At 38.9% G+C, this 25,411-nt stretch overlaps 1 protein-coding gene across 5 annotated transcripts; it reads right to left on the bottom strand.

The window, feature by feature from the left end:
- On the bottom strand, positions 1–25,411 carry C9orf72 (C9orf72-SMCR8 complex subunit). Of its 5 annotated transcripts, none has more exons than XM_080372696.1 (11): positions 17,299–25,411; positions 15,286–15,771; positions 12,178–12,237; positions 11,128–11,223; positions 10,397–10,461; positions 8,211–8,283; positions 4,756–4,872; positions 3,816–4,051; positions 3,249–3,306; positions 2,612–2,721; positions 1–2,529 (listed from the first exon to the last, which is right to left on the bottom strand). In XM_080372696.1, the coding sequence occupies exons 2-11, from the start codon at positions 15,727–15,729 to the stop codon at positions 2,343–2,345; spliced, it is 1,446 nt and encodes a 481-aa protein (XP_080228822.1). In that variant the 5' UTR covers positions 15,730–15,771; positions 17,299–25,411; the 3' UTR covers positions 1–2,342. The 5 variants fall into 5 exon arrangements, with proteins under 5 accessions (XP_080228822.1, XP_080228820.1, XP_080228821.1 ...); XM_080372694.1 differs by lacking the exon at positions 17,299–25,411 and adding an exon at positions 17,072–17,292; XM_080372695.1 differs by lacking the exon at positions 17,299–25,411 and adding an exon at positions 16,002–17,060.

The raw sequence follows: 25,411 nt of genomic DNA, 5'->3' as shown, positions 1-25,411 counted from the left end.
TTAAGTAAAAAATTGTGCATTAATTTTATTAGAATATTTCGTTTCCTGAGCAAGATTTACAACACAACACGCAGATGCATTTAATAATTTACTTCACTATACATTCTGCACTTGTGACAGTGCATTTGTGACAGCTGTGCAACAGAAGTAGCACTTGAGAAAGTTTCCAGCTTTTAGTAATTTAAAAAGGTGACAGCATCTTCAGTACACAGAGCTTTACTGTTACTAGTGTCATTGTTAACCTTCCAATGCCTATGAAGCTGAAGTAATTATTTCAGCAGCATGTTTACATCTCTTTAGGCTTCAACACAACTGCTACATTAGAAGTTTCAGCAGTGTTGATTACATTTTTATCACAAACTTAGACATGACAGTAAAAACTGAGCACAATCACACTCTTCTCTAATGGATCAACCGATTAAAAATGCAGAAGAAAATAATAATGGTTGGAAGACAGACAGAATCTTAATACAAGTAACTTATGCCAGCATTCTGACATGTTCCTTTGATGAAGCACTGAGCTCATTGCAAGAGCCTTAAGACTCACCAAGTTGTAATTACATATTCAACCAGGTAATGTTGATTATATTCACTAATAATGTGTGAAAGGTGTGCAGCTGGGGCTCAATTCCACATCTTTCAGAAGCTCTAAATATTTGTGAATTTTGGTTTTTCAGAAAATGTAAGGGGATTCTGAACATCTATATAGAGAACAGTACTCCTTTTTAAGAATCTGAACATTGGACATTTCAGGAAGAGTTGTGATTTTTTTTTTGTTAGCAATTTTGTTAACTTTTATGTCTCTTTGCATGAAAGAGACACTAAAAAGCTACCTTGGAAACAGAAACCTGTTCACCATAACAAACATGTTATGTTGAAATAATTTATTATTATTATTATTAAATATTATGAAAATAAAAAGTGTTTAATTTAATGTAAGCAAATTTAATCTTATTTAAGCAAAGCAACCGTGGCTTCTCCAATCACAAGTGCAGCTCCTTCACAATGAATATTGAGTTATGATGTTACAAGAAAACAGCACAAATACATTCCTGTGGTTTTATAAAAAGAATTAAGAAAACATGCAGTACAAACGTACATTGATTTCAATGTAACAAGCACCAATCATGCATCAAAATTGAAAAAATTGGGTCCAGATTAACCTGACACCACAATTCTCTATATACTACTGAGAAAAAAGGGTTCTGGCACAGAAGTAGAAAATGTAGATTTATTTTCAAGTGAAGCTGGAGACGTGCTAAAAATGAACTAAGAAGACTGGCAAGATTATTGACAAGAATTCACTTAGTAAAATCCTATGAACATTAGTTCACAGTTGTGCTCATCTCTGAATTAAGGACTACTCATATTAATGGCAATGTAAAAAAAAATAAATTACTGGTTTATGACAGTTTGGCTATCACCTTGGTGTTCTTTGGGAAGGTCTAATACTTTAATCTGAACCTTAGTCTAACTGACAATGGAAAAAACAGCAGCAGTTTATGGATAGAAAGACTGACAAGTGCTGCTGAATGACACAAGTTTTCTGTTCTGTGTTTTGAAAGAACTCATTTACACTGGATCGCTGAACACTTCGCTGCAGGATGGCCCAACAGTCTGTGACGGAGTGGCATGGTTGGCACTTACATGCACAAAGCTGCTTAAATAATGACTCAGTTCTCACGTGCAGAGTGCTGCTATTTAAGCTGCTAACAGTCAACAGTTTGCACACAAGAAAAGCACTTTGTAATATATTAAAAATCCCAAACGCCTTTAAATGCTCTAAATGAAGGAGCCAGTAGTGTTACAAATGGAGATAAGGGAAGACACATTTCAGACTTGTACCACATACAAAAGAACAATACTTGAAAACCCCCTTTGAAACTCTCAGAAGGCCCCTATTCCACAACGCCCATGATCAGAAAGGACATATGTATTGTTTTCTGTGGAAACACTAAAAATAGTGACACATCAGAACAGAGGAAAACAGGCACATGTCTGAATGAAGTCTTTGGGCAAAAAAAATTGAAATGCTTCCCTTTATTTTATACCTAAACATGTTCAAATTTATCTACTAAGCCCACATGGCAAAGGAACCTCTGGTAACATTTATTTTAACTGTTAAAAAAAGCACACAGAAGAGACTCATTAAAATCACGCCTGCTGTCTAGCAAAGTTGGTATTTCCTCTAACAGGACAGACTGTAGTGTTAGTGTGCTACTGTGCTCCTAATGCTTCATCCCCAGTCAAGTCAATGATTGTCACAAGCGTGGCGGTCACACTGACAGATTTCTTTTCATGCCATGCAAGACTGCGATATTACACATTAGCAGTGGAGAACTTTAAAACGTCATGAGCATATCACGTTCTTGTATGCTAGTGTAGAACGGTCTCCCAAAGACAAAGGAATGTAGACCCGGTTTAATCTTCTCAGCCAAAGCCATTACTATGTTAAGATCGCCCTCTGCTGCTAAGTCAAGATCTATCTTTAAGCTACGAAGGGACTTGAAAGGTTTTTTTCCTTTTTGCCTGCAAGGAAATAAAAAAAGGTGCTGTAAAATAGAGCAGGGAAAGTTTCTCAAAGCCTGCTTTCTACTGTCTGTGTACTTACGTGTCATCCTCTATGTATTTTATTAAAGTTAAGGCTTTTCTGTGAAGGACTAGCAGAAATTGTGCAAGGAAAGTACTTCTTAGAGACAAACCAGGCTTCAGATGGAAAATCTGTTAAAAATTGTAACAGAAAATTAAGTAGACATGGAAATTCAAGAATGATTACAAGAATGCAGAATATAAACAAAAATAGCATATACAAATAACATAGCCTTAACTATAACAAAGCGGGCACATTAACCACAGATTTTTAGATATATACTCAACGTTCTTAGTTTTCTTGCTGCTCAGATGCCATAAATTAGGCTGTTTTACAGTTCTGTTAGGATGAAGTATTATTTTACTTTTTAAAATTACCTGAAATTAAACTCAACCAGGTAGCTTTCTCAGTACTGTAACTGAAGACATTGTTACGCAGCAATAGAAAACGTGCATTGCTTTTTCACATGCAAGAAAGAGTTTTAGTATTATACTAATACTACAAATAATTATTTTTCTCTCTGGTTATGCAAGCATAGCACTGGTATGAAAAAGAGCTATCAAGCCAACAAATTATCTATTCATGTTGAATTATCTGTTACTAGGGCTCAAAGTACTGAATTTTAGCTCTTGTTCTTTCTGAAAAAAACAAAGATTACCTGATCCAGGAAGGCTTTTACTAATGTATCTCGATGCAGGATATCTTGAAAGACATTTCTACAGAAAAGAAAGCAAACCAGCATGTGAGGTAATGCCATAAAGGGACACTAACTGTACAGCAGTTCTGAACAGCAATGGCATTACTGTTTACAATCTGGCAGAAATTAAAAGGGAATTAAAAAACTTGAGTGCATTATAATCCTGCTATTTTTAAAGCTAATATATAATTTTAAAACAAAACTTTCAGATGAAATGAACTACACCCAAGAAAGCTATTGGACCCTGTCAAATACACTTAGCTCTGTTATACCCCTAATTAAAACAGGAAACAAAATTAACATAGCATGGTCAGAAGCATTACTGAAAATGCGTTTCAGTAATATTTAATGCAACGAAACTACTGATGGCACTGGTAAATTCCTCCAAAACATAAGCAACTACCAGAGCTGAAGGACCTTCTTAAAAGCAAAAAAACGTCATGTATTTTACCAGAAAGCACACTTTGTACTACTTCACTCTCTTGTCTCGAATCAAGTAACTTTGAGAGATGTGACAGGAGTACATACAAATCAGGTGTGAAACTCTCATCTGTGTGGATAATATGATCTTGAGACATCTCTTCATCTGAATTAGCTCTCCAAAATGCTGTCAGCTCGGATCTCATATATCGTCGTTGGTTATAGATGTGTTCATGGCAAGGAGGCATCTGCTTCACTGTATTGACATCTACATCTATATGTGTAGTAGGATATGGGGCATACATTACTTGACGGAAGGGCAACACAAAGCTTCCTGTTGAATCCTGTTTTAGTGAAAAAAAAAAATTCTTCTAGTTAGTTTTTTTTAAAAAGCTATATTGGAACAAAACAATATTAAAGCATCATGCCTAAATTTTAGATCCCATTTGTTTAAACATGTTTTGCTCGAGAGAACTCGTGGCTGTAGCCCAGTAAAAAGTCCTTCATCGCAGATGATTCCCTCAATACAACAGTGAAAACAGGTACTGAGGTAACCTGTGTATTGCAGTATTGCATCATCAGGTTCATGAGCCCATTAACATTACGGTATTATATATATCTGGTAAGTTTAGACTGCTCGCTAGACCAAGAAGCATTATTTTTCTATTCATCTTCACCCCTTGCTACAACCCTTTTAAAATACTTGGAAACTGTAGGACTGATGGACCATTCTTATTTTGTTGTTTTCGTACAACACAAAAACTTAACGTCTTTTGGGATTCTGCTCCCAAGCAGGCAAAAAAGTGTTATTGTACCTCAAAGCACAGGAACAATTCTGGACAATCCTAAAGAAATAGATGTGTCAGAGAAAAGACTGGCTTGGAATTTTAACATGCAAATAGTTACAAAGAAACCTACTGTGCCAGAAAGAAATCAAGCGAAGAGACATATTTCATTGAAAATGAATGTGTGTATGCATGTGTATGTCACATACAATGAAGGATGTTCTTAAACTACAGAAGAATAGAACTTTCCTAAGCATACTTACTTTGAGTAAGCCTTGAACAAAAAGGCCTGACTCATATTTGAAAGAAGACTCATTTCTACAGAGTCTGGAACACTTCCTCTCTGACGGCGTAAGAAACAGACACAATGTTCTCACAATCTGCATTAAACAGAATGGTTTTGAAAAACATGAAAATGTAAGGAATGAACTGATCTTCATATGCAATTTCTGACTATAATATATTAGGCATTTCAAATGATGTACAAAAACATTAATCATATTTATTAGAGAAGCCAAAATTTTACCAAGGTCACAGAGCAGTGACATGATTAAATTATTAAACTGCAAGCCATATTACTCCAACTTCTTGTCAAATGAAGAAAAAATCCAGTAATTTTTGATAAAGTTTGTTTTTAGCCAACTATGTAGAACAAATCACTTTCACCCTCTGCTACTGCTTCCTATTACAAGAGTTACTGTGATTGCTTTCCCAGCCTTTTAAGCCTCGCATTTTATTCAGTCCATATTGAAACTGCAGCTATTGTCTCCAATCAGGCATAATTTCCTAAATAAGCATCCATGCTTATTTCCTCAGTAATTTCCTCAAACTCTCCACTAAAACCAACAAAGGTGCTTCATTATCCATTTTCAAACCCCTGTGCTGCAACAGCTACAAGTAATCATCTCCAAATACAAACACGTATTCCATTCTGCTAATCTCTCAGCCTTAACCTGTGGTGTTGTATCTGTGCCTGTAAGGTCTTTGAGAAGGCTCCATCCTTGCACAACGTGTTTATGCAGTAACTAAAGCCATGACAACCTAGTTTCTGACTAATGCTTTCTGCCAGTTCAGCAAGATGCAATAGGTGTATTTTTTTAATTTAAGGAAAGCTGAAGTATGCCATAAAGAAAGCAATTACTTCAGAACCGTTGCACTGTGACACAAAGAGCACACTCCTGATAAGAACCTGTGCAGAATCTATGAAATTTACCCTGGATGTATTTTGAGACTCATATTCCTCTAGACTTAGTGTCTAGCTTATTGATGCATTATTTTGCGTACTCATAACCATTTACACCATAAAGCCTTTTAATTAATTATTTTATGAACTATAAAGGTTAAGCTTTTTATGACCATTTAAGCCTTTAACATTTCCTCTATTATGCTAACTTAATCTTATGCAAATCTTACATCCCTGAAACAATACATATTAACTGTGGTTAGCTGATTTCAGCTAAGAACTAAGAATTTTCTTTTCTCTGGTTCCCCTTTGCTGCGAATTTGAGTCTCAGCATTCATTGTTCATTTGATCAGAGGTGCTTCATCACCACTGCCAATACACATGAAAGCCTCCTCCCCCCAGTTTTTATAACACGTCACAAACTGCTTATTTCAAAACACACCTTACTAAAGGTACCTTGAAATTTTAAAAATAAGACTATTATATTTCACTGCAGCAAGGAGCCCTACATACTATAAAATACAAAATATATAATATGTATAGTCTACAATCAATATATAATATATTCAGCAGGCCCTCTGCTCTGAAGTTTGTATTTCACACTGAAGCTATCACACAGATACATATATACATATATCAAAAAGGGCATCAACTTTGAGAACTAATTTATCTGCAAAGGAAGGTTTTAGTCTTACAAATTAAAACCAGAGCTCAATAATTAATACATCACAATTAAAAATATAAATCAGACAGAAAAGCCCAATATACAAAAACATTCCCTATCAGAAAATTAAGTTATCTTAATATACTGCTTCTCCACATATACCCCTGTAGGACCTTTGTCATGGTCTCAGGACATGGGACCATCGTTACTGCATGGCCCAGAGGCCCCAATATAAATTGAAAACTTACAGCGCTACATAACTACACAGAACCTTACCCGCACAGTAGTATTGTTATTCTCATTAAGTGCAGTGGTGCCCAATATCTAAAGGCTCTAGGACTACACACTTTTATGAAACCCTTTTTTTCATTCCCAGTTGCAGGGATACTCAAAATCAAAGAGGTTTATTGAAGGACTCAGCCATGAATGTAGAGACACATTTGATTTAGTGGAATATATTTTCTCACAAAGAAAACATTTTCTTCATTATTTGTCTCCGAATATCCTAAGTGGAAATTAACTTCATTGTTTTTACTAGAAGGGATAGAGTAACACCCTAATTAAATGCAAATCAAAGGGAAACGCGTCTGAACAAAACGCTGATATATTGCACTATGCTAAAAAGAAATTGCTTTAAGAAATATTTCAATGGACAGTAAATACAAGTGTATCTCTTCAGGAACTGCTTTCGATTTATCTGAAACTAGCACTCTGATATAATCTGAAAGCTTTATACAAAAAGGCACTTGGAGAAATCTGAATAAGGAAAACATCCACATCTGATTTTTCCTTCATATACTGGGTAAGCTTAAAATAAGCATCAAGAAACTCTCCATTTACACCAAAATATAAGAGGATAAGAAGCGCAGGTGAGAGTTTCATATTGGGTCAAATTAAGTATTTCATAACAAGCTTACAAGAAGTTAAAAATAGTAACAGCATAGGAAGAAAAAGTCTACCATGAAATCGTAATTATTTTCCTGTTCTGAAATGACAGCTTCCAAAAGCAACCTTTTTTCCTCCCAAATAGATCATAATGATGTATATACTCTTCCCTGTTAAGAGATACAGCTAATGCTGATTATTGTTTTTAGACCCGAAAGCTCCTGAACATCTTCCCTACTGATGTGCTCCAGCGACTATGAGACATTGAGTGTTTTGTTGTTACATGACTTGTTTTTAGGAGTTTACATCTGTACTTTGTCTCTTTGGTTCTTCAGGAAAGCTGAGTCAAATCAAATTTTAAATCTACCAGTTAAACTGTACACGTATTTACCAATTAAGTTTTAAACAGACTGAAGATGAAGTCAACACAAAGATGGCTACAAAAAAAATATAAAATTCTGGAATTGCTGGAATGGTTTAAAGTTCTAGTAAGCTTGCCTGATTCAACATATGTGTGTGACTTCAGACCCAACAGTTTCAAAGTTCCATGAAACACAAGCAGTTTGTGACGCCAAGTACATTCATTCCCCAGAGTAATTATGCAGATACTGATTTCTTAAAGAGTATGCAGACAATGCGCATTGACATAGCTGAACAGGGTGAGCCAGTTCAGACCTCTCCAATTTGTACATTTTAGCTAACAAACCTGATTTTAAAAGCTCAGACTGATTTACTACTCATTTATACACAGTATCAATTAAATTAAATGCATTGGTTTTCTTATAGTTGCCAGAATACAACTGATAAAGCAATATTCAGGCAGAATTGTCAACTGCTAGACCAATCAGCTGAAATAAGATACTCAGAAAACAGTATTCCTTCTTTCTTCAATCTCAGGTATGTTTATAGATAAACCTTGTTCCAAATAACACACTAACACTCCTAATAATCAGCATTTATGTTGGTTTTATTAGAAAGTGCATTACCTTATTAACTTTTTCTGCACTGCTTCCTACAACTACAGAACAACCACAGGTTTGCAGGTGTGAACTAATTGCACTGCAAATAAAAACAAACAGGTTAATACATTTAATCAGACTTTTCAAATAAACCAATTGTCATCTTCACAAGAATGAAGTGCTCCTATTATAAATATAGGCTCATACCTATAGGCCCATACTCACAGGACCTCACACAGCTGTGTAGGTTACTGCTTAAATCCAAAAGTTCAATAGTATATGTATTTTCAATTTGATGAACAAAAAGACTGTCACTCAGAACCTCCAAATACCAGTTACGGTGCAAACAAAAGTGTCCACTGCTATGACCTAACTGTATGTAGAATCTGTATAAAGTAATCAAAGTAACAGAAGACATACTAATAATGAAGGATTTGAAAGCATCTTGGCAGAAGATCTATGGTTGTCCATGGTTGTCTCAACATTCTGAAACTGTGGATCAGAACCCAGTTTTGGGAGACAGCGGCTAAACTGTTCTACTCCTGGCAACTGCATGGGCAAGAACAAATCACAAGCTTGAGTGTGAGCATACATACAGACATGCTGGAAGTTGAGTCATCTTGCCTTGTGAGCTGCCAGCAGCACAGATCTAATTTAGCTTATCTTAAGTTTGGAGCCTGCAGTAAATACACCTGGACTAACTTTGCCAACTCTTAACCTGTCCTTAGGAAACCTCTGTTGAGGTTTCTTATCCTCATCCTCCCTTTCCCCCTGCACTTTCTTAAACCGACACCTGGCTGAGAGCTTCAGAAAGTCTAGATACCTTAGAAATTCTAGATATCATTAAAAGTTTTTCTCCAATATCTGTGAATATACGAAAGTACACATATATGCTACCTTCTGAAGGATGCATTGCATGTGATTAACCTGTTCTAATAAACACCTCTAATTGATAAGGACTATAATAGCTACACTCATACTCTGAAATCTTGCAGATGGACTTTACAGTGGACCTGCTACTATTTATCTTACCAAGTATATTCTAAGAGTAAAATTTAAGGCCATCTGAATACTTAAGAATTCTTCCTTTGGGGCAGAAATAGGTATTCAGCTTCGTTGAGAAGTTACTGAGAAAGCATGACTGCTTATTTTAGAGGTTGGTATTGTTGATATGCTGTTTCATCCAATTTTTATTCAATGACATGTATAAATCCATGTAACACTATATTTAAGACCTGAAATCTGAACCTAGATAAGCTGCTAAGTTTTGCAGATAAGATAAAAGACAGATATTTGGACCGTTCACATGAATGGCCAAATTATTCTTTTCTTTACAGGAAAAAATTTCCAGGGAGAAGTAGCAAGAAGAGATAAACAACACTCTACAGTCTACTACCTGCCCAATAAATCTGCAACTGGTAAAAGAATAGCTCACCATTGTAGGATCAACAGCTCTAGCTGTTTACAACAATCTATTCCATGTTTTTCACTTCATTATTTCCTAAGTTCTCTATGGAACTAAATACTACCTTATTGTGAATAATCAGTTAATTTAATACATGAATTTCTGTAGTACTGAAAGCATATGTGACACTGTACAAATAGATAGCACTAAACACTAGATAAATGAATGCAGTTTCACTAGGGATGCTCTGAAAAGTTAACAGAATCAATTAAAATCTGTAATACATGCTTTCCCACAGGAAAAGACCAAGTTGCTCTCATGTGCAACTGCTTCCACTTACTCATTAAAAACGGGGGGGGGGGGAGCGGGGAGAGAAATACACAATTTCGTAAGTGTTCTATATGCCATACCATTAATTCTTATTCATAGTTTATGCAGTAAACACAACCCGGGGGTTTTTTGGTATTTCACAAAAATGTAAGACTCTAACTTACATCCTTATAAAATTAAACATTAAGTATCAAAGAAAAATACTGCTGGACAGGAATTCTACTATCAAGATAACTCTGTAATAATGTAGTCTACAGAGATGCAGCTATTAGCCCAGTGCCATTCTTCTAAAATGACAGCAACTTCTACAGCATTTTATAGACAAAAATCTCAAAAAGCCAAATACACGTCAACCTCCCCCCTCCTATAAATAAAATTAATCTAATACATGTTCACATGCACATACGTGTATATATACATATGCATACACAAATTTAAACCATTTCACTACAGCAGAAAGCAAAATTGAAATTCATACTTGAGGAGAAAGCCTTCATGGCAACTATCCCCAATGTCATCATCATTTAGCACTGTGTCACTTATCTGAAATGCAAGTAAATATAAACAAAAGTTAGACAAGGATCTGCAACACCTTCCAATTAACTGATTTCTGCTTTTAATGATAGGTGGAAACTGTTGGGGAACTATTCAAGCTAACTTGTAAGACTGCCTGAAAAAGCACAACTTTAAAAAGACCTTCTGACTTCCATCAATGCATTTTGAAAATGAGAAAGTCACTTGATTATTAAAAGTTCTTCACCACTCACAAGTCAGATTCCTCCCAGTGGATTTTTTCTGTAACATTGCTCAGAATATTTTGAATTAGGGCATGTGAGATCACTTCTACTTCTTCCATGAGAACACTAAACCACACTGAAACTGGTATCAATGTTAAAACCATTTACTTCTCTATTCATTTTGTTTTGCATCAAACAGCCTTTACACTTCACTCTCAAAAACTGTATCATCCTATGCAGTTAAGTTTTGCCAAGTGCTGACCATGGAAAACTCTGCTAGTACTTCTACATTTACTGAACTGAAACAGTTATATAAAACCATTCCCTACACAACTTAGGAAAACCTGATGTGAAACAACTGAAGTGTGCAAGAATTTATGACAACTGTGGGGTTCTGTCTGCCAAAGAGAGTACCAAACCAGAACACCAAAGCCATCTTTTTATTCAGAATGCAAAGAACACAAGGACTTACATCTATTTCTTCTGGAACACTGTGTGATTTCATAGATGAAAGAAGTTCCATTACAGGAATGACTTCTCCCGTCAGCATTGGAATAATGCTCCGGCCCTGCACAATAAACAAAATGCTTAAAGTAAAAGCACATTGTGTGGTATCAGAATTTAATACTAACATGGACTTACAACATTACTATCAGAAGTTACTACCAACGCGAACTTGCACGTTACAAGATGCAGAACATCTTTTAAGTGCCTTTTGTTTGGAAGTGTGGTGTGATCAGATATTGATGCACAGACCTCCTGGGCTTTGCTCATCAATAATTATGAACAGGAAACACACGTTTTGCTTCTCAACATCATGTCTAAAAGGTCTTTCCAGGGTCCTACGCTAGTTTTCATGATTAGTGGTTTGGCCTAGACAAGAAGCATCTGGAGTGAGATAATCTGATCATACCATATTATGTGCATTTACTGCATTTTAGATCCAAGTCCGACGGATTAACAATGACAGGAAACCAAAACCAGTCACATTAGTTACTAACATACAAAATTACTTATCTGATTTATCTACGACACAAAACTGAAGCCACAGTTTCATATTTACATTTTCAGAAACCAAATTCTTTTCACAGTTTTATCCAACAGGTCTCCAACCACATTCCAACATGACAGATCTGTATGTCTCTTTAACCCGAAAAAGTTAAGTTTTACAAGACCTAATGAAAACCTGTCCTTGTTAGGAAGTGAGTGTGAATCTATGGAAGCTACTACCTTTACAGAGCTTCAAGTTCAAGTAAATGACTTTCCTTTTCTGAAAGGTAATATTCCTCATAGATTTCCACTTTACCCATAAAGTGATGAATATATTTTCCTTCAAGTTGCTCAAGGCTTCCATCATCCTATCTTCAGAAACTTTGCCTCCTGTGCATGGCATGTCATCAGTCAGTCCAAAGTATCTTCCTGGATCCCAAAAATAAGCAGCAGCACCAACGTCTACAGTCACCAAATGCAGTCAAACAGTTTTATGATGGTGTGCCTTATGTATCAGCCAGACAGCCCTTACCTGATCTTCCATTCTCTCTGTGCCTTCCAAGACAATCTTCTGGAAATGTTCTTGCCTCTCCTGAGCAAGAGAAGCAGTTAAATATGAACGTTCTGGTATTTGTTTATATATGTATGCACACAAAAGTCAAATGGTACAGTTTCTTCCCTGTGGAGTCACGCTTCTTAGATTCAAATTTCGATGTTCAAGTCTTTTGTTTCTTTTAAAGAGTTGACATTAGAGGGAAGTGATGCCATTTTAAACAGATCAACGCTCCCCACTCTGATCCCCCATCAAACCTCTCACATGCTTGGGCAGGAGTAGTAGGAAAGGGAGGGTGTGATGACAATGACAAAACATTAAGTTGCCTCCTTAAAGATCAAGAAAATGCCAAATGATCACATTTTGGTGCAGAATTCCACTTTATGTACGGATTTTTATTTTCAAATGGGTAAGGTACAGACTGATGGCTCCTGAGGCAGCAAGAAAAAAACCTGAGATATCCAGAATGAGAAAAATTATTTGTTTGGGGAGGGTAGGAAAAACAGTTTGGTTTTTTTTCCCCCACACACTGAGACATTGACAAGTCTTCAAAAAATTGTTTTATAACCAAGTACAGAAAACATGAAACCTCAAAATACACAAAACACAATGTACAACAGACTGGACAAAGTTCTTAAAACAAGATTCAGCAGCTGAATAGCAAACTGCATTCAAAATGCAACTTACAGTGGAATGAAGTTAGCGTTCACAATGAGAATTCGGCATTAATCACTGGAAAAATCAATACAATACGCAAAAAATGGAAGATGCTGTGAGAACTAATGACATCTTTTGCTAGATGCTGACAGGTTTTTGCATTTTTATTTGTTACTCATTAGTTTCCTGTGACTGAACTACTCAAAGCTGATCAACTTCAAGTGGAAGAAGAGTTTACATGACTTTTATTGAGCAGAGGAACTGGGAACAAGCTAAAGTAACTGCCCTAAAGCAGTAATAAAACTTGTCTAACCATCTACAAGAAGCAACTGTGAAAACCAATACTGGAACAAGGCAGACTTCCTCGAGGCACCTCCATCCCTGAGTTCAGTGTCAGTGAAGTAAGACATTCTTGACAATGACAATCCCTTGCTTTAAAAGTAGTCTTCATGAAGATAAGGTTGCATAGACGGTGTAAGCCACTTTTTAGAAATATAACTGCTCAAAACTATTAGACAAACATCTGGAACACAGAACTGAATTAGATAAAATGGGTTTCTAATTCCATATAGATGACTTGCTTGGAGTTGCTTGTCTTATTTTGCCAGTCTGAACACTCTTCCATGTTTCTCCTTGTCCTTGAGTTCAGAAGGTTTCTTCTCTTCTAAACTGAAACTGTTGTCCAGCTATACACAGAACTCATGAGAGCTGATAACCATAACTATTAGAAATTTCAGAACAGATACAGTTCCTTTTGGATAGGACTTCAACATTTTTTGTTCCGTTGTAGTCACAGTTGCTGAACTGTCTCAAAATGCAAACCACAAAGTGGGCCTGTTTTAGTTCAGTACTATCATTCCACAACTCATGCCTCAATTTTAATCTACATTTTGAAAGCAGTTTTCTCTCTTCTGGGTATGGCTGCATAACTGCAGATAAATATTTGCAGGGATCTTTGATACTCCTCAAACAAACAAACAAACAAAAAAAAAGAGACAATAAGTGTCTGTTTCACAATGTATCATTGCCTCAGCTAACCCAGCTGACTTCTCCTTCAAGAACATCTGAAAAAGAATGAAGAACTTAAGTACTAATTTCTGAGGAAACTAGTAGAAAACATTTTTTTCTCATTCTCAATGCCACTTGAAGGCTATTTCTACTGTGGAAATATACTGACATGGATCAAGGTCCAGAAAAGCGAAGACATACTATAGTTAAGAATGATGGACAATTGTTATTTGACCACTCACATTAAGTGTCAGTAGAGAGGACACTAAATGACAGATAAGCAATGTAATCAAGAACATGAGATAGTATTCACTTATGTCAAAATCACACACATCCAACAAGCTTTTAGAAGACTTGATTAGGAAATAAATATTTGTGTTTCTACTATATTGCTAATGAACTTTATCTATCCTTTCTCTGAAAAAGAAATGCCAGAACTATCAAGAGCCAATGTGGTGGAAAACAATGCCAGCCATCATCAGGCAATACAGCAAAGATCAATGGAGTTTAATCCCATTGCAAAAAGGAAACATCACCACAAAAATTAACACCAGCATTATTTCTGGAATCTTAATTAGTTCAGATAAGAGTATTCAAAAAGGAAGTTTAAAGTATGCTGACTACAGGTCTCAAAACAGAAGAGGAACAAAAACTTAATCAGACAAACATACATTGCCATATGCTTCAAAGCTGATATGTGATTTACTGCTCTAAGACAACTTGCACTCCATGAAGATGACAGATTTTGGTTTTTATTAGTAGTATGTTATTAATTTTAAACGAAATACATAACAATTTTCACTTAGTAAGGGAATACTCATAATGTACCCAAAGGTAAGAATTGCAATTTTTCAGAATTTTCTTTTTTGAATTTCAAAAGTAGAAATATTTGTACTGAAGCAGATGTATTTTCATGGTTCTCCAATTAGTTTTACTCAATTTAACACGTGCCAAACTGTTCACTGACACCCCTTTTTTTGAAAAATAAAAATTCTAACAACAATGACAACATTAATTGCATCAGCTCACTTTCCTGGATTTCAAGTGAAAACAATGATTAGCAATGCAGTAAATTTACAATTCTACATAGTTTAAATACATGAATTAACAAAGTTAAAAGCAACAATTTGTATCAAATTCAGACAAAGGAAAAAACTGTACAGGATACCTATTTCACCTAGATAGCCTTGTACAGGTTATATAGTATTACTAGGATAATCCATGTTACTCCAGCCAGATAAAAACTCCAGCCTTGAATTTGCTGATGTACTGATAAATTTTAACCTCCAAAATTGTATACTTGTAGAGTGGTCAGCCTCCTCTGAGTTTTTTGTGTCTGGACTGTCTGTGACAGAATCTTAATTCTTGCTTTTGCTCAAGACAACTTGGACTACTGTTTTTAGTAATGAACAATAAACCTACCTTATGCATCCATATTCTTCCTTTCCTTATAATATGTGTTAACCTATCCACGCACACCCTGTGAAGTGGCAGGTAGAAGCCAAGTTCACTTTGTGGAAGTATAATTGACAGTCCATATGTGCTTCTGTCTCCATTCCAGTTTCCATCAAAGATTAATGACACAATGATTACCCGTTTTTCTGCCAAGACGAAGAACTTCACATCTATTGCACCACTTTCTGCATTCCGAAGTATTTCTCCATTCAGGGTGTGGTTAGCAAGAAAAGTTATTTCCCCATCGCTGAGAAGTACCTGTTCTGTCTTTGGGGCCCAGATATGCCGCACACGGGGGCCAAGGATATTGTCCCAGTAAGCAAAAGTGGCAGCTAATAAAGGTGACTCGCCATTCAAGGAGATCTCTGTTTTAGCAACTGCAGGAGATGGTGGTGGACAAAGAGCTGACATGCCTGCTTCCTCTCTTGTGTAAAACTGAAATGCTTACATTACCTAAAAAAAAAGTTTTCATACAAAAAAAAAACAAAATTAGAGCTGCACTCAATTATTATCTCATATTCTTTTTGCTTCCATATAAGACTTGAAGAAACACGCTGACTCCTACACCTCAGATTTAATTGCAGACTTCATTCAAGAAGGAAGCATATATGCATACCTTCCATATAACGAAGTAGTATGCTTTAAAATGTTAGTCAGTCAGACCTCAAATACCCTTTACTCACCATATAAGTATGATGAGCCTGTCTAACATTCAACTTCTATAAAGACAGCTGACATATGATAGATACACCTTGTACATCATGGTGACACCTTTTACATGCACGGTGTTGCGGTACAAGACAAACGCTCAGCACTTTACAGAATGTATTGATGGAAAAGTCTTCATACTGTGTAGACACAAATAGTCAAATAGTCAAACATTTTCCCTAGCAGTTTCCAACAACTCTACAGCTTCTCCATTTTGATGGGGCTTAGAAGACAACAGGAAGTTCCACCTTCCCTAAAAGTTATGCAAGCGTCACAGGAACATATCAAATAAAAAAAGTTTCCCGAACTAATTCAACCCAGGATGGCGAACTATAAACGCTAAAATGCATTTAAATTCACGAACCCCCACATGACCAGCCCTGAGCGCGCCTCTCCTTGCCGGCAGCACACCGCACGGTAGGAGGACACCTCCCCAGTACCGCAGGAGCTGTAACACCCGTCTTACGGACACAGCTGCAACTCGCCAGACCTCTGGCAGTTTCGTTTCATGCATCTCTACTTTTTCTCCCCCCTCCCCGCCCCGCCCGCCCCGCGAATGTCCCCAGTAAAACCACCCAGGTTCGTTACACCACCGCAGGAGCGTACAGCGCCTCCGCCTCCGGCCGCTCCTCAGGCCCGACCGAGCAGCGAGTGGGCCGCCCCCGCCCGCCGGTGCCCAGCCCGGGCGGCAGCGGGCGAGCCAAGGCCGTCTGAGGCTCTGAATGTCACTTCACGTTTCTCAGGGAAGCCGAAAGACAGCGCCGGTCACCCGTGCCTCCTCACCTGCCGGGCTGTCAGCTCCTCCCGCCACAGCACGCCGGCACACGACGACGGCCAAGAGGCTACACCCCCGCGCCCCCCGCCTGGGTCGGCCCGTTTCGCACCCTGCAGGGCCGGTCTGAACTTCGGAAAGGACTCATCCGCCGGGAAGGCGAGCCGAGAGGAGGCCCAACGCACTCCCGCCGCAGACAGGAGCGGGCGACAACGACTACCCCCGCGGCGGAAAGCGCAGTAACCGCCCCCCCCGGCCCCGCTCCCGCCTTACCTGCGCGCCGGCCGCCGCTGCCCGCCTGCCCGCCCGGCGGCGGCCCTCAGCAGCGCCACTCCGCATGCGCGGCGCTGGCCCTCGCCCCTCGTCAGCGGCGGCGGGCGGCACCGGCGGCGGGCACCGCCCGGGGAGCTCGGCGGGCGGTGAGCCGGGCTGCCCGGGGTGCCTGACGGGGCGGCGGGGGAAGGCTGGGGAGCCGGGTGGCAGCGGGGAGGCGGTGTTACCTCACGGGCGGCGGAGGAAAAATGGCGGCGACGGCGTCGCGGCCTGCACGGAGGCGGCTGGGTGCCGCGGCTCTGCCGGCAGAGCCGGCTGGTGTGCCCTGGGGAGCGCGGCGCAGCCGGGGCAGACCGCTCGGGGGTGACCGGCCGCAGAGCGCCCCGGGGCTGGCACGAAAGCCGAGGGCAGCTTGTGAAGGAGGGCAGAAGCCCCGGCTGCGGGCAGATGGGGAAACGGCGCTGTGCCAGGGGCGTCGTTTATGGAGGCGCGTTTGAGTCTAAAATAGGAAGTTAATGATGACAGAATTAGGTTAGTATCCAAACATACTGTATGCAAAACAGTGAAGATGCTCTTGCTTGAGCTTCGTTTAGTTTTACAGGTGTATGGTAAGTACCTTTACACCGATTACTGCCTCAATCCAGGCTGGATGAACACCACCATAGTCATTTACATCTAAGAGGCATTTTTTTATTTACAGCCTCCAAAGGAAAAAGACTTCTGTGATGTAGTGACACAGCTGTATTCCTGCAGGCTCCCTCACCCCTGCCGTGCCCAGTCTCAAGCAGCTTGAACAGGCCCATAGGGGTTGACTTAACACAGCACAACAGACCTGAAATGAGCTTTTTTTCTTTCTTTCTTCCTTTTTTTTGAGTCATACCCTCCCAGTCTTACCACAAAAATTGCCCTCGTCAAAATGCCTTTAATATTAGGCAGTGAATAGTTTCACACCAAAGAATGTTGTCCTCGGCCAGCTAAAATTTGCCTTTTAGATTACTTTTATTAATGATTTTAAAAGCAAACACTGAACATAAAATGATTTATGCCCGTGTATTGGATTGTAGTTTTAGCTTCTAAGAAGCAGAGCTCCAATAAAAGTAAATGACTACACAAAATTTATGTAACAAATATAAAAGCGCTCAAGAGGAACAATGGAATTAAACTTTTTAAAAAAAGTTGTTGATACTTAAAAGTTCTGAATTCAAACATCTGGCATCAAACTCTGGAATTTCTCTAAATCTCTTGTCTAAAGAGGAATTATGCAATTTAGAAAAAGCAGATTTTTGTGTGTTTAGTTTGCATATGAACTGTGAAGAGAAGTGAATGTAAACTGCTGTTTGTGTAGTTGTAGACGCTAAGCTGCATGGTAAGAAAAGTACAGTGATATTAGATAAACAATGGTGTGGGAGAAATGGGCTTCAGGGATGGGGAAGTAGGGTTTATTTTGTCACTGAATTGTCATCTAGACTTGCATAAGACACTTGATATAGCTGCATCAATTTTCTCATTACAAACTGCTTTGAGAATTCTATGTTTAAAAGCAAATCACCATGTTACATGCAAAGAATTACTAGCATGAATCACAAATCCTTTCTTTTCTCTTGAAGTAATAGATAAGTCTTTGTAATTGCTGCAGTGGTAATATTGGCACAGCAAAATTTCTGCCTGTTGTAGCAATATTGATTGTTGACTTCCCCTGCCCTCCCCCTTCAATTTTTCATACTTTCTTCAGGCAGAGGAGAGAGTAACAATCCCATTGCATACAATTGGAAGAGGCTAACACTATTTCTGCAGGTGTCTTTTGTAGATGCATCAGAGACGTGGAGGCAGGCTGCAGTGTAAGCAAATTTTTCTCCCCTGACAAAGAATACATCTGGCTATGAAGCCTAATGCTGCACATCTGCAAAGAAATTAATTAGGGTGTGTGGAACACAGAGAAGATGAAAGTGAACTGAGACTGAACTCAAGCAAAAACATATTTCAATTTTATTTATTTATGTTTTTAGTATGGCATTCTGAGTCATCAGCATGACTGATGTCATGCTTTAACATAAGGGAGTACATAGGCAAAAAGGGAAAAGGATGAAACAAAATATAGTGGAATTCAGCTGCTCAGCCTGGTGGGGAAAGGCCATAGAAACACAAGGTGTTACCTAGCTAGTCCAGTGCACCGAGGCTGTGCATGCTCAGGGCAATGCAAGTTTACATCACTGGAGAATGATCTTGAAGAAAGCTAATTTCACAGTAATAAAATTAATGTTTTCTAGGGAGATCAGCTTGCTGCAAAACTAATACAAGGTGAAACCAAATGCCAAAGTTTGTTGAAGTTGCAAGAAGCAGAAGCACTTTTGGTGATACAGAAATCAGTGCTGAGGTTATGCTTTATACACATATGAGCAACATAAAGCCAAATCTGTCTCTAGAAAAAGCAAAGCTTGCAATCCTGTATCCCCAGCTATTCATTGCTACAACAGGGGCAAGATGGGACTTTCTGCAGTATCTCTGGCTAGTAGTTTAAGGCTGTTGTTTCACATCCATGTTAAAACCAGTGAAGTGTGCTTGTACTATCACTGTTATGTTTATGGAGGGTCTTGTTGCTAGTAATAACATGTTCTTAGAAACACTGGCTTTGGTAAGTGCTAGGGCACATGTAAATTTGGGCTTGACCAGTGAATATAAATTAATCTAACATAACTTGTAGTATCAGTTCTAATGGCGTTCCACCAGGTGTTTCTATCTGAGTGGTGCTATTCCAGGCTGCTGTCATTGTCATGTTAATTCTTTACAGATTACTAAATGCACAGACGTGGCAGTGTAGGGACCCATTAATTACTGTGACAAAAAGCGGCCTGCAATTCTAGAGCCACTCAGTGGAAGTTAATAATTTTCAAATGGAAGTTAAGCATCTGGAATTTTGGAGTGCTGAGGTATTTTATCCTAAGAGGACTCCCATGACTTCTTTTTTCCCCATTATCCTTCTACACATGGAAAGGGTGATTTGATCTTTTAAAGAAAAGTACTACATCTTTTCAAGCCCACGTGACAATGGTAGAATTACAACAAAAGATCTGTGTAAATGGATGGTGGGGGGTATAATATACATGGCTAAATTGCTTTCAGAGCTGCTTTGGAGCTTGGGGAACACTGGGCTTCCTCTGTCTGGTCAGATGCCCCTAAGTTTTACACAACAGCAGTTTAGCTTTGTGCAGGTTGGATAGACAGCCCTGTGGATTTAGGGAGTAATGATAATTAACTCTTGCTTGGCTGCTGAAGTCACACTGTCAATTCTTCTGAAGCTGCCACAAACTTAAAAAATGGAAGACCAAATTCAGTGTCTTTAAGGATGCCTAGCATTGATTAGAAATACTTACAATAAAAAATTCCAGAGGTGATTGTTTTGTTTATGGTGGAGCAGGGGTCATTTGAGCTTCAAGGTTTTTATTGATTCCAGTTGTGTTTTCCAAACACAGTAACACAGGATCTGCTATAATAAGCACAAGAGTAGTTTTGACTTGTCAAAATAGCAGGAATGTGGAGTCCACAACATATTACTGCAGCATCAATTAGAAATAAATAAATTACAAAACTCAGGAGAATCCATCACTGAGTTGTTCAGCATCACTCTGCACTGGAAGATACTGTCTCAATAGGATAATAAATGATGTTAAAGTAAACATACAATAATCCACATAGATTTTAGCCAGGGTATGAAGATAGACATGTCACTTTCAATGAATAACAGATAATGTCCTGTGATATGTATATTTCCCAGATACGCTTAGCAAAACCAAGTTTCTCATAGCAGTAAGAGCTTAGCTAAGGCTAGTTTCCATGATCCAATTCACTATGCTAGATGTATTTTTCTGATGCCTTTCTAAGACTCAGAGGCATTGTTCAGGTGCAATTATACAGCTCACTTAAGTCAGATATGAATTCACACAGCTGTTGAAAACAGCTGGCCTGGTCTGGTGTCTCCTTTTTTCCCAACCCCAGGTGAGTGCTCCAGCTGTCCCTTTTACACTTGTATTAACATTTGTGTGATGATGCAACCTAGCTGTACAACAGATCAGACTGATCTGTCTGAAGAACAGTTTCATTTTTGTTTGGGTAGGTAGGCAGTCAAACCTATCTTTGGGAATACTGTTTTACAGAAGCAAGTATATATCATGTCATATTAAGTTTTACAACATTAAAAAAAAATGGGTGATAACCCAAGACCATATTTTAAAATAGGAGATGTATATGTTGGGGAATTTTCAAGTCTGAAAGATACTGGAAAAACAACTTTAACATAAACTGTTCTTCAATACATGTTACAAATGAAAAAGGCAGGAGAAACGATAGAAGTCTTCTTGTTAGGACCATTATGTAAACAGCTTCTTCCTCAGTTTCACTTTTTCTGTTGAGTTTTACTTCTTTTATTGGGGAAGACTCTGAGATGTATGGATGAAAATCTGTGGCAACATGCTGTTTTTAAAAGCTGTAAATATCCCCTGTGGTTTGCCTAGGTCCTCAAGCAGAGGAAGTCTTGTCCTTTCCTTCAAGGCTTACGAAAGTGACTCAGTACTACTCTATTAGGACAGTCAGGTTTGGGAAATGTTTTAAAATATTCTGTATGAGTGCATTAGCCTTTATCTACTAACAAGCAGAAGAGTATAAAGTCCTCTTGTGGACCTTCCAGCTGCCATGAAAGACACTCTTGAACTTTGGATAGTAAACCAGACCATGTACTTGCCATCGCTGAGCAGACTGTGGTAAGGAATTGCATACCCTTCACGGTCAGGTATGACTCAACAGGATTAATCAGGAAGTGTGGTGTTTGATGGACGCTTCTGTACCCTACTGTTTGTTCACATACTAGTACTTTTATTCATTGGAGAAGGGGTATCAGGAAAGCAAGCAAAGAGGATTTATAATAATTCTGTTTTGTTTTCCAAAGATTTTCATACTGAAACCTAAAATGGAGACTTTAGTTTGGTCAGGTTTTGAATGCAAATAATCACATATTTTGCAGTAACTTGCCGGGCTATTTTCATGGATACACAGCACTAAATGAGCCCTGACATAAAAACTTCTGAGACATGCTGTTTCTGGGCTGAAAGGTCTTTCTTCTTCCACTTCCAACACAATATTGAAGTACGCTCTTTTTGAAAACATTGATTTTCTACTTCATTATTTCCAATGTAATTTCCTCTTGAAAAAAAGGTCACGATTTTGAAGGCATGTGCCTTGTTGCTGTCAAAAGTGTTACTATATCATGCTAGATGCAGGAAGTGCTTATTGTTCCTGAAGGAAGTATGTATCTTCTTACAAAATGACCATCATGTTCTCTCAAGATACATTAATGTACACTCTTAATTAGCATGGCAACATCCTGTTTCTATTTTAGCTTTGGAGTGGTCAGAGAGTTGTTGCAGAGTCAGCAGAAGCTGGCTGGGAGGTGGGTGACAAGCCCATGATAGGTGAAGAGTTTTCTCCTGTAGTATCTGATGTCAATGCTCATAGTTTGGTGGAAGCTTTTCCAGGGAAAAAGGTTGGGGCTTTCTGAAGTCGAGGTCTATGTTGAGGGAAAACAGCAGGATTATTCTGATATCACCACTGTTTTTGTCCAGCCTTGCCAGGTCCATTTAGTGTCACCCAGGGACATTGCTCCATAAGCAGAAGCAGTTTCCATAAGACTTCCTGTCAACTAAAGGTCACTGGGGACAAACAAGTTTCCTCAGGAGTCATCCAAGATGACACCAAACTCACAAGCAGCTGGTAGATTCCTCCTAGTGTTGCCCGGTTTGAGATCTAGTGTTAAAATTTGCTCAGAGGTCAGTCAAGGTTGCAACTGGTACCAAAAGCAGACGCCATAAGTCTTTCTGCTGAATTCTCTGTATATGAAATTTTCTGTAGTCAAGTCAGTTTGATTGAATCACTGACTGTTAATGCATCTGCTTTTTAATGTTTTTGTAATGAGAAACCATTTGCTTTTCACTTGTTACCTTGGCTACAGCTATATATTCTTGGTACCACAACACATTAAAGCAATGTACACAGCCGGTGTGATAACCTTTGGTAGCCTGATAGTATTCTTCACACAAGATGACTGCACTTGAGATAATGAGCCCTAGGATGTAGCTTCACTCAAAACATAGCAAATAAAGGTGCAGGTAAGAGGTAGGATCAGCTGTATCATAACTGCTCTTGACAGATTTTTCACCAACCTGATCAGCCATGAAAATGTGGCTTAGGTTCCCTGTTCATTACAAAGAAGCATTACAGTGAGGAACTGCAGCGGGTCTGGGAGGGCTTGGGAGTGTGGCAGAAGGCAGATGTCTACACAACAGTTGTGAAAACGTACTAACACAGGTGGGTCTCATCCTCACTACAGGAATAATTACGATGTGTCAGGTATTTCACAATGCTCTTTTAAGCATAGGTTGCTGGACTTGTTTTGTGATCATGCACTGCCCTAGAACTGTAGAAATGTTCAAATCCCCACTATCAAATCCAGATCTAAGTGTTCCGTCATATTGAGTGACATGAAATTAATTGGCAATCAATGAACTATGCATTCAGGATCGGTGTCAGCAGTATAATAAACTGATACCAAATGCTTGCAAAACAAAAATAGCCACTTATAATTTTTTTAAACACCTGTCTATAATGCCAAAAAGTTATAATGACATCCATGTGTGCTACCCCTCAGTTAAATGGATGATTTGGTATGTAGGTCACAAGCTCATGTCTCTGGTCCTGAGTACTGCTGTGTGTCACAGGGTGCTCCATCTGTACCTGCACCTGTGTGGCACCTGCAAACCAGACCCACATACCACTGAGGAAGACCCCTACAAGGTCCCGTAGGCACATGGCAACAGGGTTTCCCGCCTCTGCATCCTTCACAGTGATGTGCAGGTGCCCAGCAGCGCCTTGCAGCGAGGCTGCTCTGTCCACTCCAGCACAAGCAGCTCCTGTGGTGTCCTGGTGCTGCCCCTAGGTCTGCTGCACTCTCCTGTCTTCTTCACTGCTGCAAATGTTTCTGCTGCTTTTATACCGGTTTTCAGGCTGACTCGTTTTCCCCCAAAGTCTTTCTTAATTGTCTGATTACTATTTAATCTTTCTGATAGTCATCTTCATCTTTAGCATTATCAGTGTTGGACAGCCATCCCCTGAGATAGTTTTGGGTGTCCTATTCGTATTTGCCATTACACTGATGCCTGTATCTGATCAGCTCTTGTTATCTGCTGTTTGAACAAGAAGAGGGGCCTTGCAGGCATCCCAACAATCACTCATACTCTAGCTATCAGAAATCTGAGCAGGGAATTAACCATAGAAATATGGTTTTGGGGCTGGAAGGAAAGATGAGGAGGTGGAAGAGCCAAGTTCTGTCCTGTCTGCTAAACATCCAACTAATTTGGGATAGCTTTACTGTTACCCATACTGCGTGGCTGGGTCATGTTGTCTGTCTCTGTCACTGATTTAAGAGCTCCTAATACTACAGGGAATATAACTGTAACGAGAACTTCCTGTTCAAAAGTGTTAGGGGGCAGTTCCCTCAAGCTACCTAATATCTTTTGGGTGCCCTGATAGTGTTTTCAACATGTAGTCCTTTGTTTAAAACACTTGAAAAGAGTCTTAGTGACACAGGTGCGTTCAGTGCCTGAAGTGGCACCAGCTGAAGAGTGATCACAATATTGTGGAGCTATGAACGTTCAGCTAGTCTAGCAAGCTGTTTAGCTGGCTTCATTGTCTCACTGTTAGCTCATTTTAATCTCCACGTTACAATTCTTTTGCCATTATTAAGGCAATTACAGGTGTGGAAGAATCTGATTTTTTCTTCCAACAAGACTATTTTGGTACCCAAAATTGATGTGTTAGAGCAGCGTGCTTATGACTCTGCTGGTTTTCCATCCATGTGAGACAGAAGATACCTCAGCTGGATTTTATGTAAAGCATTCTTATGAATTCTTTTGTTTTTTCTCTTGAGCTAAACAAAATTACTACAGCTGTTTTTCTACAGCCCCAAGGCCAAAGAAATATTTTCCACCCTACTTAGCCAGACTAGAAGGGCATATCCAAGTCTTCCCACAGCCTCAAAACACATAGCACATAGCACCTGCATTCAAGCAGAGGCCCTGGGAGTAATCTGCAAGCAGAAAATGGCAGTAGTTCTGCATTGAAAGATTATTGGGTATTCAGCTGGACAGCAAGGCAGTGAAGAACTGGCACATTTGGCATTCCCTGCTAGCTTGCTTGCGCTGATAGGTAGACACTTGATTACCCAGCAATCCTGTCCTCCTGTTGCCTTGCTGCCATCACCGGCTGTAGCTCCTGCACAAATGCTGCACTTCAACT

The sequence above is a fragment of the Falco punctatus genome (genome assembly GCF_963210335.1).
Source record: "Falco punctatus genome assembly, chromosome: Z".
Lineage (NCBI taxonomy): Eukaryota > Metazoa > Chordata > Aves > Falconiformes > Falconidae > Falco > Falco punctatus.
The sequence above is the reverse complement of the archived record's forward strand: the minus strand, read 5'-3'. Positions and strand labels throughout refer to the sequence as shown.

Coding starts and splice junctions, on each gene's coding strand:
- C9orf72 (XM_080372696.1), bottom strand. CDS start 15,729: ATGTCAGCTCTTTGTCCACCACCATCTCCTGCAGTTGCTAAAACAGAG. Junction 10,462..11,127: donor GTGTTCCAGAAGAAATAGAT/GTAAGTCCTTGT, acceptor CTTGCATTTCAG/ATAAGTGACACAGTGCTAAA. Junction 3,307..3,815: donor GAGAGTTTCACACCTGATTT/GTATGTACTCCT, acceptor TCTTTTCTGTAG/AAATGTCTTTCAAGATATCC.